The sequence below is a fragment of the Chelmon rostratus genome, chromosome 11, assembly GCF_017976325.1.
Source record: "Chelmon rostratus isolate fCheRos1 chromosome 11, fCheRos1.pri, whole genome shotgun sequence".
In the NCBI taxonomy this organism is placed as follows: Eukaryota; Metazoa; Chordata; class Actinopteri; order Chaetodontiformes; family Chaetodontidae; genus Chelmon; species Chelmon rostratus.
In genome coordinates, this window is record NC_055668.1 from 8,599,359 (window position 1) to 8,623,362 (window position 24,004).

The 24,004-nt window shown below is 43.6% G+C and overlaps 2 protein-coding genes and 1 non-coding gene across 6 annotated transcripts in view; all 3 read left to right on the forward strand.

The window, feature by feature from the left end:
* arid4b (AT-rich interaction domain 4B) overlaps positions 1–20,461 on the forward strand; it is a 37,485-nt gene extending 17,024 nt beyond the window's left edge. For 2 of the 4 annotated variants that reach the window (XM_041947313.1, XM_041947314.1), the window contains exons 7-24: positions 357–448; positions 3,202–3,343; positions 4,781–4,860; positions 7,848–7,924; positions 8,830–8,978; positions 9,073–9,145; positions 9,678–9,772; positions 9,882–9,979; positions 10,273–10,471; positions 10,598–10,800; positions 13,906–14,088; positions 15,066–15,150; positions 15,238–15,445; positions 15,579–16,811; positions 16,965–17,075; positions 17,281–17,505; positions 17,709–17,855; positions 18,205–20,461. In XM_041947313.1, coding sequence (XP_041803247.1) covers positions 357–448; positions 3,202–3,343; positions 4,781–4,860; positions 7,848–7,924; positions 8,830–8,978; positions 9,073–9,145; positions 9,678–9,772; positions 9,882–9,979; positions 10,273–10,471; positions 10,598–10,800; positions 13,906–14,088; positions 15,066–15,150; positions 15,238–15,445; positions 15,579–16,811; positions 16,965–17,075; positions 17,281–17,505; positions 17,709–17,855; positions 18,205–18,353 — 3,549 coding nt within the window. In that variant the 3' untranslated portion in view covers positions 18,354–20,461. The remainder of the gene's footprint in view (positions 1–356; positions 449–3,201; positions 3,344–4,780; positions 4,861–7,847; positions 7,925–8,829; positions 8,979–9,072; positions 9,146–9,677; positions 9,773–9,881; positions 9,980–10,272; positions 10,472–10,597; positions 10,801–13,905; positions 14,089–15,065; positions 15,151–15,237; positions 15,446–15,578; positions 16,812–16,964; positions 17,076–17,280; positions 17,506–17,708; positions 17,856–18,204) is intronic. The other 2 variants (XM_041947315.1, XM_041947316.1) reach the window with 2 other exon arrangements.
* A 614-nt stretch (positions 20,462–21,075) lies between these two features.
* Positions 21,076–23,498, forward strand: tomm20a (translocase of outer mitochondrial membrane 20). Its single transcript, XM_041947757.1, has 5 exons — positions 21,076–21,252; positions 21,576–21,622; positions 21,727–21,808; positions 22,142–22,284; positions 22,592–23,498. Exons 1-5 carry the CDS (start codon positions 21,129–21,131, stop codon positions 22,634–22,636), a joined length of 441 nt encoding a protein of 146 aa, XP_041803691.1. The 5' UTR covers positions 21,076–21,128; the 3' UTR covers positions 22,637–23,498.
* Positions 22,336–22,470, forward strand: LOC121614391. Its single transcript, XR_006007229.1, has one exon. It is a non-coding gene; the product is annotated as a small nucleolar RNA SNORA14 (small nucleolar RNA).
* Positions 23,499–24,004: the final 506 nt, after the last annotated feature.

A 24,004-nucleotide genomic window follows, 5' to 3' on the forward strand; every position in this document is an offset into this window, starting at 1 on the left:
GCAAAGTTCATTTCTCAGAGTTTTTTGTTGTTGTTTTTTTTTATGTAGTCACCAACAATCTCACATCTACTCACAGTGCTGAAATTGAAAGACTGCTTATGAAAGGTCCCATAATGGTATTAAGAAGTTCAGCGGTGAAATATTTCCAGGAAACCTCAAGTGGCCAACAGCAATGTTGCCAAATAAACTGTGTATTGTGTAACTATGTAGCGCAGGGTAAATCCCCTCCATTTGTGACAGATGAAATCCCACGAGGAGAATTTCTTCCAGGTTTAAAAGATAAATCTTTTGCCTTGCAATTTATTGTCTGAAAAGGTGGCACTGTGGCTCTTATCTGTTGTTTGTCTCCTCTGCAGACACTCGACAGACTCCCTCTCACCAACCCCGAGCACTTCGGCACACCCGTCATCGGCAAGAAGGGCAACCGTGGCCGACGATCAAACCCAATGTGAGTATTGTCCTCTGTTCCTCTGCATCCTGCGGGGCTCATATCAGGCTTAATATATCAGAGGTCAGTGATGCTGGTGCGGAGGGATTTCTGTACCAATCCACAGTTATCACCAACAGCCCCCCCCCCCCCCATTCTAAGTATGCTGACAAAATGAAAGATTTACTCTCATCTCAGTTCCCTCATAAACAGCCCCTGAGGCCTGGAAGAGGAGAGCCCGCTCGCCTTCTCCAGCTCCTTAATCACGCCAGGCTCCTGTGCATGCATGCATGCATGCTGGAGAGGCAGTGTGAGCATGGTGTGGTCCCGCTGAATATCACGCCTTTTCTTTTCTCCCTCCTCCTTTGACTCAAATGTTCCAGTGGGTGTTTTATGCTCTGATGTGCCTCCTCCTGGGAGACTGTAGAGTTTTCATCAGGGAATAGGAACTGCTGAGGGCTTTTTCGGTGCAAGGTATAATTGTGGCTCCCCTCTGTTATAAAGAGGACACTCTGCTACATAATCTCATTTTCTGACACCCCTCGCTAATGGCACTGAGAGAAAAGTCAATATTACTCTAAACATTGAAGCAATATTGACTTAGCAGTCCCAGCTTCACATTAGCACCTTGGACCTTCCTGTGCACCTATAGTGTCTTCACTCTTGAATTACAAGGATTGATAATACAGTAGAGATTGAGATTCCTGAAAAAAAAGTTGTTTTAAGAGAGGGTGTAATTTCTTTGACATTTTGGAATATGAGCTTACTCGCTTTCTTGCTAGGATTTAGAAGAGAAGATTGATACCTCTCTCTCCTGTCTGTAAACTAAATATGAAGCTAGAGCCAGCAGGTAATTATCTTTGCTTATCATAAAGACTGACAGGGAAAATGGCAAGCTTGGATCTGTCCAAAAGCATAAAAAACAACAAAAAACCCCCCAATACAACAGTGACCACAATTGTATGGTGAAGTTCCGGTTTCCAGGGAACCAGCAGAAAGTTACTTGAGGAAGTAACTTCTCCTTGCCAGGAAATAGTCTGGTGCTGTTTTTTATACGGATTAAACAAATGACATCATGTCAATTAGTGAGCTTTAGAGGTGCTTGTAGGAGGATTGCGTGACTTCGCCAGGCTCTATGTTTTCTCTGGTTTCCAGTCTTCATAAGCTAAGCTAACCGGCTGCTGGCTCGAGCTTCATATTTAGCGGACAGATATGAGAGTGGTATTGGCTTTCTCATCTGACGTGCGGAAAGAAAACAAATAAGTGTACTAGCCAAAATGTGGAACTATTTCTAGAAATTGCTATCTTAAGGGTAAGGGTCAAACATTCCCTGCTTCAACAGTCATTATATGAGGAGCAAACTCTTTCCTACATGAATTACAGTCTCTCCTTCATTGAGTGGCTTTGATTCACAGCTTAGTTGTTGTTGTTGTTGTAGTAGTAGTAGCAGCCTGGCTGATTTACTGCTCTTGAGTCGTGCCAGACTCTGTGCGTGTGTGTGTCTGTGTGTGTGTGTGTGTCTGTGTGTGTGTCTGTGTGGGGTGCTCAGAGCAGACCTAGTGAGGCATAAAAGGAGGACGGAGGATCTGTTTGCCTGCTGGTGCTGCTTGCATGATCACTCAGAGACATGGCTGCCTGTCTGCTGGTCGCAGTGAGGGCGTCATCCTGAGCATCAGGATGACTGTCAGACAGCAGAGACCGAGCTGGCTCATCAATACACTGATCCTAATGAGTGAGCTCATCAGTAGAGCAGGCCTCGTGTTTCGCTGTGCTACATACTGATAAGACTAGACAGTTTGCGGAGGGTTTTTGTTGTGCTATGGATTGTTAGTTTGAGACCTTTTTATGTTTTCTCGCTGAACACCAGTTAAATGAAGAGATGATGGGCTTGCAGAAACCAGCGCACACTATTTTATTTTCCTAACCGGTTTATATATAGCGTGGATTTAACATAAAATGCCAATATCTTTTGAGGCACTATGAGCAACCAGAATGTTTCTCTTTTTTGATGCAGCTGTGCTACACTTCTGTGTAGAAATGGAGATAAGTTGACAGCACTTTCCTCAATCAAATGTCAACACTTTCAGATTGTGTTTGGGGACTGCAGCCAGTCCCCGTTGTGGGGAAACAGATTTTGGTGACATGTGGGCGTTTACAATATACAGAAGCAGGCACGGCTTTGTGTGCATCCAGAAACTTTGGATAGAGCCACCCAGTTTCAAGCATTATTCTGATATAGAAGAGTCGTGTATCATTTTAGTGGGGCTACAACCAATTTTCACATATTAATTTTTCTCTCTATTAACTGATTAATCATTTAGTCTGTAGAGTGTCAGAAAAATTTGTTTCCTGAACTCTCTTTTTTGCCTGATGAACGGACCAAAACCTACAAATATTCACTTTTAAATCAGAAAAGGAAAAGGAGCAAATCCTTACAGTTGAGAAGCTGGCGCAAGGGAAGGTTGGCATTTTTGTTTGAAAATTTACTTAATCGATTATCCAGACTCGACAGCTGTCATTTTTAGGCAACTTTTACATTGTCGTTGTTTACTATGTACAGAAATTAGCTGCTAGCTGCTATTAGCTGCTTTAATTGTGTGCTGTCCATGCAAAAGTAAACAAAACAAACTGTACTAAGTTGTTTAGAAACTGAACTGAAATGACCAGATGCGATGAATGTAAAAGAATATGTTTATGAACATTTCACTGCGTTCATTCCCACTGCATCTCTCTGAAGTGCAGTCCCCGGAGTAAACCGCCTTTTCCCCCCACAGTCAAGAAGAAGAGTTGTCTTCATCCTCCAGTGAAGAGGAGGAGAGCGATCAGCGGCAGAATGAGGATCTGTTCGGCAAAGTGGTCTGTGTGGAGGGGGTCGCCACCGGGGACAAAAAGAAGACCACATGGTATCCTGCTCTGGTGAGCTCATAGTCTCCCTTCCTTCTCTGCTCTCTGCAGCATCACAGTGAACAAACAGGGACCACTGCTGCTGCTCCTCCAGTACACTCACAGCATTGTGCCATTTCATCTAAATGCCTGCTTGTGTAACCTCAGCAGGATTATCTTATTGCGTTAGAATACACCCATCATGGAATGTTGGAAAAATGTTGTTGCAGTTAGCTGATTTCTGTAAATAAGACTAACTTTTTTAAGTAGCTGCCTAGCTTCTTTAAGCATTTCAGAGAGTAGCACAGCTTACACTCTTATTTTTTAGAAAAAGATATGACTCTCTCTCCATGTGTGCAGCAGTGCATCACAAACACTGGTTTGATGTTTTCAGTCTTTTCCAGCGCATTTCTTTCCACCCACCCTTAACTCTCAACCACCGTTAGCGCACCATGCAATAGTGACAGGCGTTGTTTGTTTATGTAAGTGTTACAAGTAGAACAAGGAGAATGGTAGAGGGTGGGGAAAGCTGTCCCTTTAACTGTGTAGTCAGCAGAGCCCCACCTCCAGGGTTTGTTGTTCTTGGCTTGCTGTCGACTGAGCTCCATGCTGCCTCCTTGTGGCAGCCCAGAGAAGTACATGACATAGTGGCCTGTCATTGTTTACACTTTGACTGTATGGCAGAGGGGCGGAGTAGCGCACTGGTAGATGTCTCATGCAACAGATGATAATGGCTGTGACAAACAGTGTGCTCTGAAGTAACCTGGTAAAACAAAAGTCAAAAGAAACAGGTCTTCGTGTGCGAGCTGGGTGCTTTCATTGCACATTTGCAGTGCAGCATATGAAATGGTATCGCAGAGGAAAACATGACTCACACTGTTCAAGTAAAAGCATCCACCCTCTGTGTGTGTGTGTGTGTGTGTGTGTGTGTGTGTGTGTGTGTGTGTGTGTGTGTGTGTGTGTGTGTGTGTGTGTGTGTGTGTGTGTGTGTGTGTGTGTGTGTGTGTGTGTGTGTGTGTGTGTAAGAGAGAGAGAGAGAGAGAGAGAGAGCGCAGGAACAGTCCTGGTGCAAAGCAAATATCCATAACAGCAGTGCTGCCTCTTCTGGGTTAGACCCTGGCACTGGAACAACTCCCACCGTTGCGTTCCTCAACTCCAGTAAACAGCAGCAGCACATGCTGCGTGTGGGCGCGTGCCCCTCACACCTCGCTCTTCATCCACACTCGCTTGTTTGTCTTTGTTTCGTAGACAGCGTATTTTGTAATCCATCAGCGTGGCCTTTTGCTGAAACTACTTTAGTCATTGACTCCTACTCTGACACCCCCCTCCCCTCCTTGACTTTACTGTCTCTCTCTCTCTCTCACACACACACATACACACACACACACACACACACACACACACACACACACACAGACAGAGTACCACCTCGGCTGACCTCTTGGCTGTCTCTTGTTTCTGTGCAACAAGGTCATCTCCCCGGACTGCCATGAAGACGTGACTATGAAGAAGGACAACATCTTTGTTCGCTCTTTCAAGGATGGAAAATTGTGAGTCATCACTAATGTGTTGAAAACCATATTGACACTGTGTGTGAAGGAGGGCTGCACTAATGATTATCAGTAGATCATTTTCATTTTCAGTTGATACATAAGTGATGTTTTTAACCTGGAGGCAGAAAACTGAGGGTCATTCAATTCACAATAAGTGAAAATGAAGCAACCTTTTGAGAAGCTGTGATCAACAAATAATTGCCATTTCCACTTGACAAATTCTCAAAGTTGTACTTGATTTATTTTGTGTCAGTCAATGAATCAACTCATCATTTAGTGCTAATGTAGAACATCCCCGTAAGGAATCTTTACAGAAGTGCTTTTATGGGATACACAGTTTGTGCAGTGAACCAAAGAGGAGCACATGCACTGCTTTATATATGAACAACAATTTGCACATATTTCAGATAATATATAATTTTAGCCTTTTGTGTTTATCTATTGTAATGTGGTTTGAACTTCCCACTCATGACAGATCTCTGTATTATCACCTTATTTGATGGAGCTCTGTCCGATGACATTTCTACCTCTTGACTAATTGATTGTGCATGTTTCAAAAAATGAATTATAGTGTCAAGGATATCATTTGTAGTTTAGAAGAGTAAAACCTCAGATTTTGTTATCCCCCAACAAGAGTTAAGACACTGTGTGCCTTCCGTGGCAGTGCTGGTGTGTGTGTGTGAGTGTGTGTGATTTTATTTGTCCTAAGGCTGTAAGTTACTGTTGAGGTAAGGCAGTGTAGCTTCCCTGCAGCAGCTTGTCCTCAGCGTGGAACCACACAGCCAGATTGTTTTGTCTGTGGCAAAGAGAAATAAGCCCTGTCAGGAGTCTGCACTCAGCTGGCGGATTCAGTCTCTCTGTAAGTGGGTAGAAACACGGCCCACACTTGACATAAATTAATCTGGTGTTTGCTCGCTCTTCCAAAGTCTACTTTTCTGTCCGTTTGAATTCCACTGACGACAGAACAGCCTTGAGTCTGCATTCCTTAATAGACTCCCTGCGTAACTCATCAGCATTAATCTGCAGCAGAGGAAGTGTTAAATGTCCCTCTTATCGCTTGTGTTTTGGCTAATAGTCAGGTGGAGGGTAGAGGTGATGAGACGATGATAAATCAGGGAAGAGCTGGAAATCATATACTTGTGAAGTATTTCCTGTCTGAACATGGCACCCTATGATGCCTTTTGTTCCAAATTAAATTGCACTTTGGCAGTTTTTCTCTGTGTTCTGTAGCGATTTGATTTCACTCATTGAAATCAGCACAGTGTGTCTAGGGTAGATGCAAGAAATAATAATGTAAGAAGTCGGAAAATCTATATAATTGTTAATGAGATTTTCAGGTTTGTTTCCCTCCAATCCTTGTTGCTTTTATGTGGATGGAATAACAATGATGAAAAGTGCATATCATTACAGTCACTCGTGTGATGTGATGCATCGGTCTGATCCACCAGGCATGTCTCTGTATGTTATGTTACAGTTTGATCTATTGCGGGTTTTGCAAGTTAACCCAGAATTAGGGAAGTTAATGCATTTTCTAGTTTACAAGCTCACAACAATTTTTCACATGCGCCGACACGCTTCAGACACACGCTCTGTGCTTTTTGTCATTTTTGTCAGCCTCTTTTCGACTATGATTACTGAGTTATTCTAACTTGCTACTCCCTGTGTGATTTGTTCTTTGAAGAGAGGTCAGATCCATAAGCCATGTGACCAGGTGACCACAGCGCCGGGGTCAGCGTGTTCACTTTCCTCTGGAGAGTTTGGTATTGTTAGCGATAGCCATTCAACATGCCTTTCAACAACAATGGCTTTGGAAAACAATTTTTTTAGTGAAAGCAAGGTCACATCCAGAGTGGAGATGGGAGTTTTCAGGAAGTGGTTTTCTTATTTAGTAAAACTGGTTACTATAGTAACAATGGAAACAGAGGCCGTTTTTATTCTCTCTTGTTGGGCTGCCTTGTAATCTTGTCTGTGCTTTGGACGTGCTCTGAAAAAGATTAACCACTGTGAGTACTAAACTGTAACTAAGACTCTTACTATCAGCTAAACAAAACTGGGCTGTGGAATTGTTTAAAAAAAAAGGGATGTCTCGTCATATTTATAGCAGAACAATTAGTCAATCGGCCGACAATTAGTCAACTATTTTGACAGCAATGTTGATTAATGACTAATCGTTTGAGTCAAAATGCCCAAACATTTACTTGTACCTGTGTTTGAAATATGAGTTTTATATAATTGTACATTTAATTAATACCTTTAATGTATAAATGTGTATGTGTATATACGTGTGTGTGTGTGTGTATACACTATACTATATACACACACACATATACATATGTATGCATGTATATATATACTGTAATATACATGTATGTATGTATGTATGTATGTATGTACACATATATATGTATGTATATTAATACACACATGCATATATATGAATATGTGTGTGTGTTTATGTATGTGTCATTACACCAAAGTGATTTATATCAGCCCCCCCCCCCCACACACACACACACACACACACCCCTCTTCACTCCATGACAAATCTAGTGATGGGATCAACTCAGCTACCTACAGATACCAGAGCAAATCGTCTCTCTGGCACACTGGCCAAGCCTCTGACTGCTTTCAGCTGACAAGCTCCACTGATCCATCTGTCTGCCAAATCACCAGCACTCTGTCCAGCTGCTGTATGCTGATGTTGTAAGAAAGTAGTCATGTCTGCTCAAATTTTGAGGTTGCTGTTGTTGCTGAGCTGAGTGCAGTCTTTCCCCCCGCCAGTGTTTTAATAATGAAGACTCTAGGGTGGCTACCTTCATTTTTACAGTCATACATTTGTTCCGGAAAACAAAAATCTCCTTAGATTTTGGCTGGTTTACTACTCACTTGGTTACAGTCACATCGTAGAGCTGTAGCAACACTCCGTCCTGTCCACACTACGCCACTCCTGTGCACATATTAATAAGAGTTGCTGTGTTTTGCAGTTACACGGTGCTGCGGAAGGACGTCCGCGAGATGAATAGCGATTGTCCTCCGAAAGCTGACGCAGGGCTCAAACCAGGTGAGTGTAAAGTAAAGCTGGAAGAGGTGAGGCTCACAGAACTGGTGCATAGCACGCACCCAGTCCCAGACATCTGCGGCTGGTCTGCTGCGCTGACACACTTGGCAGAAAACGCTCAGAGTGGGTTGCAGCGAGACAGACTGAAGAAAGAGGAGTTTTGTTTTTGTTCTGTGGAATGCAGCGGCGGAGAGCTCCTGTCACTGTCGAGTCTATTTTTATTTGAAGTCCTCACCAGGCTTTTTATATAGTGCCCCCATTTTTCTGCAGCAGAGCTCTGACTCTTTCGTAATTACAGTTAGGAAATAGCTCTGCATTATACCCGTCTTGGTATTCACAGGTGGTTGACTCACAACTGTGATATTTTCACATTACAAAAGCGTAAAACAAGCATCTGCCAAGGTGGTTAGATACTACTTAAATCCACCTGTGACATTGTGGCTTAATGCTTGTGCTGCTCTGTGTCCCTGCAAATGCTCCTGACAGATTTTCACACTCCTTTCTTCCATAGCTGCTCCTCTCCACTATATATATATATAACTATACCTGACAATATATACTGGTACTGGGCTCACATATGCAGACGCACATATACAAGAACACCTCACACAGTGACAGATGTTATGAGGTTTGAATCAAAGAAGGAAAGTCTTACATTTTGAATTTTGGCCTTGTTTTCTATTGCTTTTTCATGTACAAGATGTAAAGAAAAATCTGATTGAAACATCTGCTCATGTCTGCTGCTTTTTATTTTGCATGAAAACGGTTCTGTCTCTGCAAATCATGTAGATGTATCTTGAGTTTTGCGAGCTCAGTTTGCCAGATTAGAGCAGCAGCAGCGAATGATAGGCAGCCCCTGTTGGAAGCGGTTAATATGCAATATTACTCACCCTGCGTGTGTTTGACAGCGCTGGACGCAGCCTCGGAGTTCCAGCAGCACTTTGTCGTGCCCAGCACCTGGAAGACAGAGGTGAAAGAAGAGAGTTCTAGCAGTGAGGATGACGATGAGGATGAAGAGGAAGAGCAGGAAGAAGACGCCAGCGGCGAGGAGGAGGAGGTAGAGGCAGAGTCGTGCGCATGTTCCTCATCCCCACAATCTCAAAGTTAAAAAAAAACAAAGATCGTCAGACTGTCTTGTTTCCTTTCCGCAGGAGGAAGTGGAGCCCTTCCCAGAGGAGCGGGAGAACTTTCTGCAGCAGCTGTACAAGTTCATGGAAGACAGAGGTGAGCCCAGATAAGACTGATGTTTACAGAGTTTCTTAGAAAAACAAACTTTTGTATTTTTTTAGCACAGTAATTGTAGGGCTTAGCTTTTCTATTCTCGTGGTTCAATGTTCATGTGTCGTTTCATAGCTTCATCTTTTTTTTATAATAAGAAATGTCTCTGTACATGTGGCTACTTTAACTTTTTCTCCTGCTTTGGTCAGTAAAACATTCTGTGAACCAGTGATGGATCACTCAAAGGGAGTATTTTTCTGCATTGTGCACACTTTTACCTTTGATACATTATGCCTATAATACTTGCCTACTTTTACTTAAGTGACCTTTTTAATTTTAAATACTTGTAATGGGAGTACATTTATTCTGCAGTACTGCTACTGTTGCTTCACTAAAATACTTCCTCCCACACTGCACACAGCTTTATAAAACATTTACAGTTAAAGAATAAAACAGGCAGGGTCGTGCAGCACTGCCTGACTCTCAGCTGTGTCTTTGTGTCTACCGCCTCAACCGGCCGTGTGTTTCTCCTCTTCAGGAACTCCCATCAACAAACGGCCTGTTCTGGGCTACAGGAACCTGAACCTGTTCAAGCTCTACAGGCTGGTGCACAAACTGGGAGGCTTTGACAACGTGAGTGCCACTCTGACTCCTCTCAGTGCCGTTGGACTTTGGTCACACTCGTCTCGTTGGATGTTGACTGACTCTGGGCGCGTCTTCCTCTGTGTCTGTGTTTGAGCAGATTGAAAGCGGCTCCATTTGGAAGCAAGTCTATCAGGATCTGGGAATCCCTGTACTCAACTCAGCCGCTGGTTACAATGTCAAATGTGCTTACCGCAAGTACGTACAGACGCCGCCTCCGCAGAGCTTTTGACTAAGCAACTGTGTGTGGCAGATGCGGCTTCTGTTTATGTTGTTTTCCACAAAGACTAACATGTTGTTTGTAGTCTCCTTTTTTTATGTCCATCTGGATGTCTTTTGTACTACTTTTACAGCCACTCAAGATTTAATTAAGCTTCTACGTTTGCGAGATTAGCTTTTAGCCGCGCCAGGTGTGATGGAACGTGTACGTTGTTGAGAATTTGACTTGGGGATTTTCTGGATATGTTGACGAGGAATGTTTTATTATCCAGGTACTTGTATGGATTTGAGGAATACTGCACCTCCACCGCCATCACCTTCAGGATGGATCTCCCTTTGAAGCAGGGTCCTAAGGGGGAGGTGAAGTCTGAGGGGGAGGCGGGAGGAACAGCTGCCACATCCTCCAGCTCTGAAGAGCAGACAGCCCTGGTGGATGGAGAACCTTGTAGTGCACAGTCTGTAGTCTGCAAGGTGCATTCTCCTAAATACTGTTTGATGAAAATCTTTGTCTTTTTTTCATATGTTAGGTATTTATTTAATGGATCATTTCTCCAGGCCTCCCGCTTTCATTATAATTAAAGTGTTCTTCTCTGATAGGACGAGAAACCCGATTTGAGCCGAAACAAAATCGAGTCTGAATCATCACAAACTGAGGGGAAGGACAGCGGAAACGACGATGATGACGAGGATGACGGCCCCCTGAAGGGAGACGCAGATGAGGGCTCGTCGACGGCTCGTCTCGGAGGGGAGTGCGTGAAGCAGGAGTGCGACGAGGAGCAGGAGAGCAAGGACAACTCTGGGTAGGTGGTCTGAAAGGATGGTCCCTCCACCAGGGTGGTAAAAAACCAAATCCTCACGGCACAAACACGAACTCCATGCAGGGCTCCTGCATGTGGAAACTGTGTTAATATCCAATTTGACTGTCAGTGCATGAGAACTTTAAAAGTTTCTCCAGATTAAAGGACCTGAGGCATTCACTTTCCTTGGTGGCAGTAAAAAACCTAAAAGACCATTAGCTGATGAGGATCCTTCTGACCTTAATGACACTAATTCCCAGTATACCCATAATCCACCTCTACCTGCTAACCAGAGAGAGGGAAGCTCTCCTGTCTCTCTCTCTCTTCTAACTAAGCTCTTACCCACTGCCCTCTGTGCTATTATTATTTCTCGTGGCTTAGTCGGCATCAGCTGGCAGAGACATCTTAGAGCAGCAAAGCCTGACTGCTACCTTTCACCTGGCATGTCATGCTGTGCTCTCTCTCTCTCTCTCACACTTACTCTCACTCTTTCGCTCTTTGTCTCTAACTCTCTCTCACTCTGTCTCTCTCTCTTTGTCTCGCTCTGTCTCTCTTCCTCTCACTCTTTCTCTGTCTCTCTCTCTCTCTGGCTGAGATTGTTTGACCGTGGCCAGCCTCACTCACTCAGCGCGCACAACATGGCCGTGCTCGTCTCAATTTCTGCCCTTTCCTGATCTCTTATCTCTGTCTCTCTGCCCTTTCTCTCTCTCTCTCTCTCTTTGTCCATCTGTCTTTTCTCTCATTTTTTGGCTTTTCAATGTTCAGCTTTATTAAATGTTCCATGTGTGTGAGTGTTGTCACTGATGCATTAGCACACTAGATGCAAGATAGTGCTTCAGCGGCAGTAACCCTTTAGAGGAAAAAAATCGCTTTCCGTATTGAAAAATGTTTGTTCTGGGTAGTTGTGTGGTTTGGTCGCAGTTAGATGCTTTTTCCGCGGTTGTTTCCTGTTCAGAGCGTCTCCATCACTGCTCTACCTAGGTTTGTTCAGCCTCCAGTTTGTCACTTGTGTTAAGGTTGTTTGGGCTACTGGGGACAGAAAACAAAAAGGTTAACAGTGCACATACTGAGTGTGCTGCAGTTTATTATGTGTCTGGTTGAAGGGATTGTTCTGGTCCTACCAGTGTCTCTCTCTCTCTCCCCCTCTCTCTCTGTAGTTTTTATTACCTGTGGCTTTGGGCACTCTACAGTGTGATCACACTGATTACCATCATATGCGCACTTTCTTTCAGATGGGAGGCTCTCTGATCCGTTGGCTTTGTCAGGATCAGTTGTCCTCGCAGTAGATTATGTGGTAGTGTGAGGGTTTACAGATTCAGCCTGCAGTCTGATCAGATCTGAACTTTCCTGATGATATCAAAACCTGTTCAGTGTTTACAGCCTGTAATCTGGATGGGACCTGGAGTGTGTATGTGTGTGTGTGTGTAGATCACATTTTCATTCTGGCAGCAGAGACTGTGTGTAGCCAATGACAGCTAGTTTACATTGAGTTTAAATGGAAAAATTCTGTTTTAATGTATATTAATGAGAGCAATTAATTATACAAAGCGAAACTCCTGTTCTACAGTGATTGTTAAGTAGCTACCTAAGTACTATTTACCATTGTTTTTCCTGATGAGGCCTACTCAACTGCACTATTGTAAGTGTACAGCCCACTTAGACTGAATTTTCTGTGCATAATAACACATTGAGTGACATTAAGTACTGCAGGTTTCGAGGAAATTAGAAGTGATGCTTTTGCATAATTCATTTAGAGCTGCAACTAACAATTCTTTTAATAACTACTACTTTTAATTACTGATTACTCTGCTAGTCATTTTTGTTTTTTATTGATTGTTTGGTTCATAAAATGTCAGAAAATAGTGAAAACTGCCCATCACAAGCTCACTGCGACCTCATAAAATGTTTTGTTTTGTCCAACCAACAGTCTGAACGCCCAAAATATTCAGTTTACTATAATGTAAGGCCAAGAAAAAAACAGCAAATTTTCACATTTGAGAGCACAGAACCAACAAATGTTTTTCTTTTAAAAATGACTTAAATGAAAAAGCAGTTATCAAAGTATTTGCAAATGATTTTCTGTCATTTGACTGCTTATTGATTAATTGTTGCAGCTCTGAATATGTCATATCTCAGTATTTGATATCCTATCTGCACTTGTTTGTGTTTCGTAACCACATTCATCACCGAGGTGTGGAAAAGTTCTATGAAACTGATTATGTGCATTTTGTGTTTTTAAAATCATCTGGCATTTGGAGTCTAGTGTGTCCCCAGTTTTAGGGCACTAACAGATTCTTCAGTTGTCACACTTGGACTGCTGCACAAAGAAGTGCATCTTCTTCATTGTGGTTTGTTGACAACGAGCTGTCAGCAGAGAGCACATGCTAGGAGCAGTTAGGTATGAGAGGGATTGTGTGGAGTACTGAGCTGTAGCTGTTCTCTGTGGCAGCAGACCAAATTAAATCTGGTAGTCGTGCTTCCTCCCGATGCTGTAGTCTTGCTTTCAGTTGCTGCGCTGCCTGCCAAGTTGTGCTTTGCCGTGCTAACCTGCCCCTGTGGTTCCTGTGGCCCCTGCGCCTAAACCACTCACTGGCACTCCCGCACCACCCGAATACCCTCCAGCTTCGACATCTCCTGACTGTTTCCCACTAGCTCCTCCTTGTGGCTGCTTTGTTTCTTACAGTGTGTGTGAATGGCAATCCCAAGTACTTTGTGGTGTGTGTGGATATAGGGTTAGATAGCCTAACAGCATTGTTACTTCCCATGCAAGATGATTGCTTTTTTCCATGAAAGAATGATGTCTTATTTACTGAAACACTCCATGTAATGTTCTTTGACTGGCTTACTGTAAATGATTCAGTTGTTAATCCTGCAGTTTGATGAAGGTAACACTGGACTAGAGTTAAGGCAGGCAAGAATGGGAAGTTTATGTTTCTTTCTAAGTAAGGGCCAAGTGTTGGGACAGAGAAGGCAAGGGTGGAGCAAATTAGTTAGAAAACAGGCTTCCTAGCAGCAGGCAGTGAGTTGGGTGGCTGGGTTTGGGTGGGGTTCTGTGGTGTTCAATGGGGCAGCCTAGGGCCAGGAAGTGCTGAACTGTTTTTCTTGCAGGGATGACAGCAGTCAGGAGGGGGAGGAAGGGGAGGAGTTTGAGTGTTACCCCCCGGGGATGAAGGTGCAGGTGAGGTATGGGCGAGGCCGCAATCTGAAGACGTACGAGGCCACTGTGAAAGAGGCAGACGTGGAGGGGGGAGAGGTGCTCTACCTGGTGCACTACTGTGGCTGGAACGTCAGGTAAGACAGGACCTGGGGAGAAATCACCTAACGTCTATATTCACCCAAAAAAAAAAGACCAAAAAGACATCTTTTAACCTTCAATTCAGCTCAAGGGATCACCACTACATGGGTATCCCTGCAGCAGTAACAGATACATCCCTTCCTCACAATTCTGCTTCACCTGATCCAGTCCCATGGTCAGTACTCTGATTATGGTGAACACTGGGCCATCTAGTGGCAGAAACAGAATTGAGTATTGGGTTGATGTGGATCATTCCTCAGCTCCCCTCGCTCAATTTTGTCTGAATCCCCTGTCTGTCTGTCCCCCAGCTGTCTGTCTCTCAACAAAATCTACAGACAGGCTTGAATTTGAACCAATTTTGCTCAACCAGTGGTTCTGGTTAAACAATTTGTAGATCCTCCGATGTGATACTTTAACGTGAGCTACCCTTTGGGTCTCTGAAAGGCCAACCAAAGTGCTGCTACACTCACCTCTACCTCTCAACCCTCTCCCCCCTCCCCAGTGGGTCAGGGTTAATGCAGTGTTAAGTAGAGTGTTAGGGTACCATGACACAGAGGTTAACTAGTGCAATCAGCATTTCATTGTCTCAATGTTGTTGTGTGGTCCTCTAGCACTCTATAAAAGACAGTGGGATGTTCTCTGCATTGTGTCTGTCGTGTGCGATGTCGTGAAACTTTTCATTTTCCTCATATGACCCAAGTAGCACCCTTGGTACTGTTGGAACTTTGTTGAATATGATTTGTGTGGTGGTCGGTGTTAATATTGTTTCTTTCTTCATCGTAAAGGTTTGTCTTTTTCCACATAACACCATGGGATTTCTTCCTTTGCTGTTGAGGCTTTTTGTATCACAGCAACATGTTGGGGTCAGACAGTAGAGGTGTCTGTGTGGTGGGTGGTGTGAGAGGATATTTCTTCGCTCCTTTCAAAGATCCGATTGATGAAATTGTCTCCTGTCTTTGTACTTGATTTTTAGATATGATGAATGGATCAAAGCAGACAAGATTGTGCGCCCGGCCAATAAGAACGTACCAAAAATAAAGCACCGCAAAAAAATAAAGGTACGAGTTTGGAGAGTGGTAACTTTTCAACTTAAACCTTGTTTCGATATCATGAAGCGAATCACTGACTGTGTTGAATTCTGACAGAACAAAGCTGAGAGGGAGCGAGACAGGTTGGAGAGGCTCAATGACAGAGAAGTCCTCGGCCCTTCATCCAACAGTAACCGCGTCCCACGCTCCAAATGTGGCCTGAGTCAGGATGTCTTTTCCAAGATGGACGAGGGTGAGGACAAAGGGACTCAGCAGTCTCCAGTCAAGTCTATAGAAATTACTTCTATCCTCAATGGCCTGCAAGGTAGCAACACTCATTAGCCTGTAGTCCTCATGCACACTTAAAGCAGATCAGGACTGTTTGACTCTGAAGTGGTTTATTCGTGCCTGTTGATATCCTGCTGAAACTAACAGAAGTTCTGTCTTGTTTGCCTCAGCCTCTGAGATGTCCACAGATGAAAGTGAGCATGAGGATGAGGAGGGAGAGCATAATGAAGATGATCGCCCAGGTTGCAGAGGCAGCCCTAGAAAGGCCCCACCAGAGCCCACGCAAACATCCGAGTGCTGGGAGAGCGGGACCCCTCCTGAAGAATCCAAACCTTCTCCAGTCTCAGGAAAGAACCAGGATTTAGTCAGTGCGGAGAGCGCAGACGTCGGGAAGCGTAGAAGCCAACCAGAGCTAGAGGGAGAGGCGAGTACCAGGAAGAGGAAATCTGACAGTGCATCAGAGAGGACCCCGAAAGCCCAATCCAAAGCTAAGACCAGGAACACCAGGAGCGCTGACTGGTTGCTTGGAGGCCCTCCCAGGAAGCTGGAGGAGAGAACGGTTGGGCCCGGGGAGGAGAGAGGGCCCTCTTCTAGCAGCAGTTCAGATGACGAGGGCGCAGCACTGGCTGAGTCCCAGGCGGAGGAAAGCGAGCGGAGCCGGCCAAAAACCAAAGGCTCCCCTTCCAAGAAGTACAACGGGATGAAGGAGAAGAACAAAACTGGTAGGCAAGCTGGGTTCTGGGAGATTCCTGAAAAGAGAGCCAAAATGTCTGGGAATGCAGAGGAGAGGCCAGCTGTCCGCTCTAAAGGCCAAAAGGATGTGTGGTCCAGCATCCAGGCCCAGTGGCCGAAGAAGACTCTCAAAGAGTTGTTCTCTGACTCGGACACAGAGGCCGCCAATTCTCCTCCTCCACCTGCACCCTCGTGCCTGGAGGAGCCCAGTGTTGAACAGGATGCTGGACCTGAGGACGAAGCTTCAGAGGAGCAGATGGAGAATGACAAACTGCAGGAGTTTCCAAGCAGCGGCAGTAACTCTGTACTCAACACACCACCAACAACACCAGAGTCCCCCTCAGGAGGAGGCAGTGCCGTGGAGGACTCCGGTCAGGCGCAGCCCTCCTCCCCTCCACCGTCCATACCCCCCGCCTTGCCTTCAGAGCCGGTTTCTGACGCTCTTCCCCCAGGACCCACACAGGAGGAAGTGGCAGGTGGGCGCAGTGAGACGGACAGCAGCACGGTGGAAGTGGAGAGCCTGGGTGGGGAGCTGCAAGACCTCCCTCAGGATGAGGGGGCTGGTTCCCCCTCAAAGGTGTTTGACGTCAGCCTCTCCTGCAACAGCAGCAGCAGCTGCAGCCTAGAGCTGAGCAGCAGCAGCCAACAGGAGAGTGAGCAGAAGTCCAAAGGTACAAGTAATAGCCAGTCTGCTCATACACCAGGTCTTGTGAATCTTTTAATTCATTCTTTTTCTTTCAGATGGAATACTAAAGAAATACACGCTGACAACTCATTTCACAGTCTGCTTGTTCCCTCACCATCTTCTTGCAACTTCTTTGTAGCATCTGCAAGTCAGAAGCGGCAGAAAGAATCACAGACAGGTGGAGCCTCAAAGAAACACAAGCCAAACCGCAAGAGCCTAGGTGTGCCTCCCAAAAAGAATAGGAAAACAGGTAAGGAGAGCTGCAAATGGGATTGCTGACACCCTGCAAGCCCTCCCATTTCAAACAACAGAAGTACTTTCATCAGCTGTAGAATTTCTATCTCATATTTACTGGTTTCCTGACATTAAATTATAGATTTCGGGTGGGAAAGGAAATGAGATTTTGCCTCATCTGTGCCCGTCTTTTCCCATCTCTGTTGTCTTCTCCCCTCCAGCCAACAGCAGTGACAGTGAGGACCAGTCTGTTGTTGAGGGCACTGCCAAATCAACTGCCTCTAAGAACAGCGCCTCAGAAGTGAAGGCTGCCACTTCGCCCAAGTGTCACGGACGATCTCCCCCTTCGAGCCATAAGTACCACAAGCAGGGTGAAGCCGACCACACCCAGCACCGAGACAACCATGGAAGATCGCCGCGTGTGTACAAGTGGAGCTTCCAGATGTGTACGAGTCACACATTGAACTCATTTGCTATTGTAGCTAGTTTATATAGTAATTAGGGTGAACAGATTCTTTAATTTAGAAACTATTATTCATTTTATTTGTTAAGGTTGAGATTTATATATGTCATATGTCAACAATGTATACCCATATCTGTTCCATGTTTACCCAAAAATTCATAAATGCATTATTTATGTTCCCCTTAGCTGACCTGGAAAAGATGAACAGTCTGGAGAGGATTTCATTTCTTCAGGAGAAGCTGCAGGACATCAGGAACCACTACCTCTCCCTTAAGTCTGAGGTGGCCTCTATTGACAGACGACGAAAACGCATGAAGAAGAAAGAACGGGAAAGTGAGTCACTGATTGCCAGGATTAGGCTGCCCCAGCTGTTCTCAAATCCATTATTAAATTGTGAGGAAAGTCCTTCCTGAGTTCTTAATAACCGCTAGCTGTTTCACTTAATTCAGTTGTCTATATAACGGTTGCACCTGATCGTTACTGGGTATAAATATGCAGTAACAGCTATTTGTGTTTAATATTTGCGTGAACAAACACATTTTAATTATGTGGTGTGTAAATCTCTACTTACATTATAACTAGGCTAACATAGAACTCGTAAAGAGGTCTCACTTCAGGAGTCTACTCCAGTTCATCTACCTGCCAACTCTCGCCATAACCAAATCCTGTCTCTACTCTGCAGGCACGGTGGCTGCTTCCTCTTCATCCTCCTCCTCCTCTTCACCGTCCTCCAGCTCACTGACTGCAGCAGTCATGCTGACACTGGCCGATCCTCCGGTGTCATCTTCATCCTCTTCTCAGAACTCTGGGGTATCAGTGGAGTGCAGGTGACAGGACGAACCAGCAAAAAGCCACCGCACTAAGCACTTAACCAGCACCCCGGGGTCACCGCCCCCATTCCCTTCCAACAGCACGGACAAGTCAACCTACATACTGTAACTACTGGGGCACAAAAACCAGACCAGAGACAAAAAAAAACAAGAAACAAGCACTATTTTCTATTTACAACTGTTTCCTTGGCAAGCTAACGGCACTTAAGTGCACTTTTATGAAGATTGTGTAGGGGGGTGAAATTTGTGGAAAAAAACAAAACAAAATTGTCTTTTGCGTGCTCCTTAATTGAACATTTGTAACAATTGTTTTTGCAAGCAATAATTGTTTCATTTGATAAAGTTGTAATGTTAAGGGAAGATCTCCAGTGAAGACCCCTCTGTGCTCTGTCCTCATAGCTCAACATGGCACAGCCTGTGCTCGCCATGTTATGGTGGGGAATTCAGAGGAACACTGCCACATTGGCATTAAGGACGTAGGAAATGTAACTTTGCCACGTTTCTCTGTCCACCCTCATTAAAAAGGCCTTCATGTGGTTAAACCTCAAGTGGTTGACGATGCTGTTCTCCCGTACAGGCATGTGGTCCTGTACATGTTTGCATTGGTCCATATAGGTGTTGATGGATAGGGTTTCAGACCGTCGTAGGTCCACTGACAACCTCAGTGGATGAATACGGAATGATACTGTAGTGCCTTTTTTTGTTCTTTTCCGTGGGGCACTTTGAGAAAGGACAGCACCTTGTTTCCTGATCCTTCTCTCAAATCAGAGGGTCAGCTGGAATAATGTGTCCCTCACAAAAGACTGAAGAATGCTGTATGAGTGAGAAGGCAGTGAAGGGCTGAGTCTGACAGATAATGATGGTTTTTATCAGTGTATGGTAATATTTAGGAAGTATAATTGTAAAAGCAGAACTCTTAAACTGGATCACCTGTAATCTACTACTGAATACTCATGCAGCTTGGGTATAACTGTTCAGTTTGGCAGTATAAAATGTGCAATGACGGAGGTGATGAATCCAGTGGTCACATTACTTCAGTTCATCAGCCTTTTAAAAGCCCATCTGCTTCATTTTATTATGTTTTCATCTCCCCATACCCATCGCTGCACAGCTGCAGCTGGATCAAATTAACGTGAAGGCAGCCATATATAAGTATTTACAGCATGTACTCAGTACTGCAGAACACACGAATGAAGCTGAATGCCACATTTGCAGTGTTTCAAACAGCAAGAAGTTATGTAATTATTTTTGCTTTATTACATACTTTTTTGGCATCTCTTTCTAATTTTACCCATGATCAATAATGACATGCCAGCTTCCTCTCATACTCACCCCTACCAAAAATGTTTGGCTCTTGTTTCCTGTACTATGACCAGATTAAAGGTAAAGATATTGTAAATGTGCATTTATATCATAAAGTGACGTACGTGTATACATTTCTGAAGACATCTCCAGTGTTTCCTTTGTATAGATCCCCTACTGTATGATAACCTGAAGTTACATTTTGTTTGGCACTTGTATGTAATTGTATGCTTTTGTTATACATTTGTATATTGAGAAGTGTTTTGAGTCAAGCTATTTAATATCTTGCACTGTTAATAACATGTACTTTTCTGTACAGACAGTTTTACGGTTTTACCTGTAGTTTGTGTGTAAATACTGAGGGTTACAGCATGTTTGTTCTGCCCCTTTGTCCTCATTCTTGTTCTCTTGTAGGAACAGATTTATTTGAGTTCATGTATGTTTTGTTTTGCCTCTTTGTCAGTTTAAATACTTATTTTTTTCTTTCTTTCTTTTTTAAATTACATGTTTTGCTTTAGTTTGTATCCTCTTTTGTTTTTCTATAGCTTGTGCTTGTAAGAGAAGAATGGTGGTTTTGGATGCGGCTGAACTATTTTCCAACCTGTACATGGCCTGAAGCTAAAGCTGTATGAACCTGTATATGGAAAATGTTCTGGATCATAGATTAAGAGAAAGTATGGAGCTTATTGAAAAATGCTCAATAGTATTTATTAGGCTCATCTGATGATGGTCATTGTGTAATTTATTGTAAAAATGTAAGCAAAGCAGAAGCCTCCGTTTGAAATAAATGCCATAGTTTGTGAAGTATTCAGTGTGTCTCCTGCAATCAGTGGTGGAAATTTATTACTCAAGTACTGTACTTCATGACACTTATGAGGTATTTCTACTTCACTTGAATATTTCCAATTTAATATACTTTATACTTTTTCTTCTTTCACTTTTTACTCACATTTATTTGACAAATGTGCTTACTGCAAAGTGAAGCTAAGTAGTTGGCAGATGGTTTTTGACATATAAAACATGACAAGATTAAAAAATGTCATAACTACCCAGCAATATATACAAATTAAACTTAAAACAAAAAGTAGTTCAACATTATCTCCACCTGCACTGCAACATAAATGCTCCTTATACATTAACGTTACTTCTTTCACCACTGATTATCATGCATCTGAGCAGCTCTCACTACTGTCACTGTGGATCCAAGAAAACACATTATATACTCATTAATGAGCTACTAACAAGACAAACATCTATAAAGTTTGCAGCTTTTACCGAATGCTGAGTTGTTAAGTTATTGTAGCGTATGAATGGAGAGGTATTTGGTCATAAATGTAGGTGCGGATTTAAAGCGTTTCCCGTCGGCTTTACGCCTTGCGTCCCGATTTACGTACTTCCGCTCCTTACTTCCTTAGCAACCTGCTAGCTGCTAGCCTGCGAGTGCTGCGTGCCGTGCCCATGAGTAGATTCGGATATGATGAGCGGCAAGACGGGCGCGGTAATTGCTGGAGTGTGTGGAACCCTTTTCATCGCATACTGCATTTATTTCGACAGAAAGCGACGGAGTGACCCCCGCTTCAAGGAAAAGCTACGTGAACGTAAGTGTTTGAGTTGGAGGAAACAGAAGAAGTCAGCCGAACTCGCAGCAAGTTGGTTTCCATGTGACCGACAAACCACAAGGGCGCGTTATCAATAAAAAAACAAAAAAGTGTCACTACAAATAACGCTGTAACAATGCACTTTTTCCATTCAGTTATTCACATCGTAGAGAGTATTAGCATTTGCTGTAGCTCAATTTTCCTCAGCTGCGTCAGGACAACGTTAACTAACTCGTTTCAGAAACACGCTGCAGCTAAGAGCTTAACTTCAGACCATGTGTTTCGGCTTGTTCGCACAGTCTAAAGCCCCTTCTGTTTCGCAGGAAGAAGAAGGCAAAATGCTTCTAGCGAGAAGTCTGGACTGGCAAAGGTAACAAAGTGTGACAGCATGCATTTCGGAGAATATTGTGTGTCTTACTGGGGCCTAATGAGCCTAAAGGTGCGTTTCTGACACCCTGTCTGATGACTTTGAAGCTGCCTGATTTGAAGGACGCGGAAGCTGTTCAGAAATTCTTTCTGGAGGAGATCCAGCTGGGAGAGGAGCTCCTGTCACAAGGTCAGCCACATGTTCGTTCACTGGTAATTCAGTCACAGATCATCACATGAAATGTTAAACGCATGACCAGGACATGCCTTAGAAAGCTTAGAGCTTTGTTGTGTAACTAGCAAATCATAACTAGGAAGGTTAATCATTCAGTGACAGGACCTCTGCTGGACATGATGTCACCTTGTACTTTAGCACCCCTAGTAGAGTTTGTAAACTATTTAAGAAAGGCCAAAGTCTCCTAACACTTCAGCCATCTATGACTAACCTGCACCTCTTTTTAACTTCCAACCCCCTTCCTCATGTCTAGATAGTTGATTAAACCTTTTTCTCACCCTAACCCAGGTGAGTTTGAGAAAGGTGTGGACCACCTAACCAATGCGATTGCGGTATGCGGTCAGCCTCAGCAGTTGCTTCAAGTACTCCAGCAGACACTTCCGCCCCCTGTCTTCCAAATGCTGCTCACCAAACTGCCCACAATCAGCCAGGTGAGGATTTCCTGCAACTCTGAATTTAAAGTTTCAGTGTGATAGATTGCAGAGCATCCTTAGTAAACCCCCCAGTTGCCATTTGTGGTCTCTGGGACAAGAAAGGGTGCAAGATCAATCTTAGAATCATCCAAAGCTGGGAGCCCTGTGTCAGTAGCTCTTGGTTATTTCACCTCTAAGACAGAAATGCTACAAATCACAAGCGGTTGCTAATTTTCTGTTTAATTTGAGAAAGTGGAAATTTTACTTGAGCTGTTCTGTCATTGTTGCTATGCATGTCTAAAAAATATGTTCTTCTGTTTTTCAGCGAATCATCAGCTCTCAGTCTTTAACAGAAGATGACGTGGAATGAATGATTATGTGTGAGTGAGAGATGGAAATATACCTTTTCCTTAAAGGGATTTCAGACACTGTTTGGTACAAGTGAATGCAGTTGTGTGTGAGTCGTGAGCCTGATTATTAGAGAGCTCGACCTTTGGACATCAGATGAGGATAACCCCCCCCCCTCCTCCAATCACGACCCTCAGAGGTTAAAGAACATCCTCAAGATTTCTGGGAAATTTTAAAAATACATTCCATCTTTCTAATTTTGCTCCCATCAGATCTCATGTTTTCTACTCATTTGTTTATTCTATTTATTTTCCTCAAAAGTAGTTATGTTTTGTTTTTTCTTTCGTTTTTTGGGGGTGGGGGGGTTGCTGATATATACTAAATAAAAAAACAAAGGTATGTAAATGATTTGTTACATATTGCTGTGCAATTGACATGTACATGTGAAATCTGTATAAGAGTGCCTGCACTAAACAGAACAACTGTTGGTGGAATATTGTCAAGTTTTTTGTTTTTCTTTTCAATGTCAGTTAAATGTTATTTTTATATTCCAGTCTTTCATATCTGGATGTTATTTTCGTGTGTGTGTGTAAAATCCTAAAATAAATCATGAAAACACAACTTGAGTTTCTGAGTTGCCAGTAGATGGCAGTAGCAATGCACAAGAAAATTTGAAGCCGTCTTAGTTTGGGAAATATTTAATGTGTGTAGTTTTTATCTGGAGGGTCGTTTTGCTGAATGAGCGTCTAGTGCGTAAGTCAAGGATACATATTTCATGATTTAAAAAAAAAAAAGATGCTAAGGAGCCTGGAGGAAGGTAATGCAATCTAATGGGGCAGAATTGCTAGGGTCCTCACAATTAAAAACAAACCCTTGAGTCCTGACATTCGATGCGTCAATGAATCCTTGACACTGGTTAATAAAATACAGATGCTGCCAGAACAAGGCTGGATTGCCCTCTTGAGCGTGCAGTATTTCTATTTCCAACTAACAAGGTGAAACATACAGTATGTCTTTATGTTGTGAATGGCTTTTATTGTGTGTGCAAGAGAGCGAAAGTGGAGCAGCTCGTAGGGGAAGGGAGTGGGTTGAAAGTGTGTCTCTTGGAAGACAAATAGAGCTGTAATTATTTTTATCCCTGTCTGCAGCTGTTTTTCTAAGGGCTCTGGCCAGAGCAGCCGGGGCCTTGACGTTGCCAGGAAACGAGAGCAGGGGAAAATAGTTTTTCTACATTAGGAATGAGAAATGAAAATTGAACGGTGGCCCAGAAATGTCGAGTGAAGACTAAATGGTAGACAGTGTTCCATTTTCCATGAACCCGTGTGCCCGCGCTGCAGTCCTTTCTTCAGCACTCCTGCTATTTTGCCATTTGGTGGAAAAGAAGAAGCCT

Excerpts from the sequence above, each read along its gene's own strand:
- tomm20a (XM_041947757.1), top strand. The coding sequence starts at position 21,129 with ATGATGAGCGGCAAGACGGGCGCGGTAATTGCTGGAGTGTGTGGAACC. Across the intron at positions 21,623-21,726 it reads AGAAGTCTGGACTGGCAAAG|CTGCCTGATTTGAAGGACGC; the intron begins GTAACAAAGTGT and ends ATGACTTTGAAG. Across the intron at positions 22,285-22,591 it reads AACTGCCCACAATCAGCCAG|CGAATCATCAGCTCTCAGTC; the intron begins GTGAGGATTTCC and ends TCTGTTTTTCAG.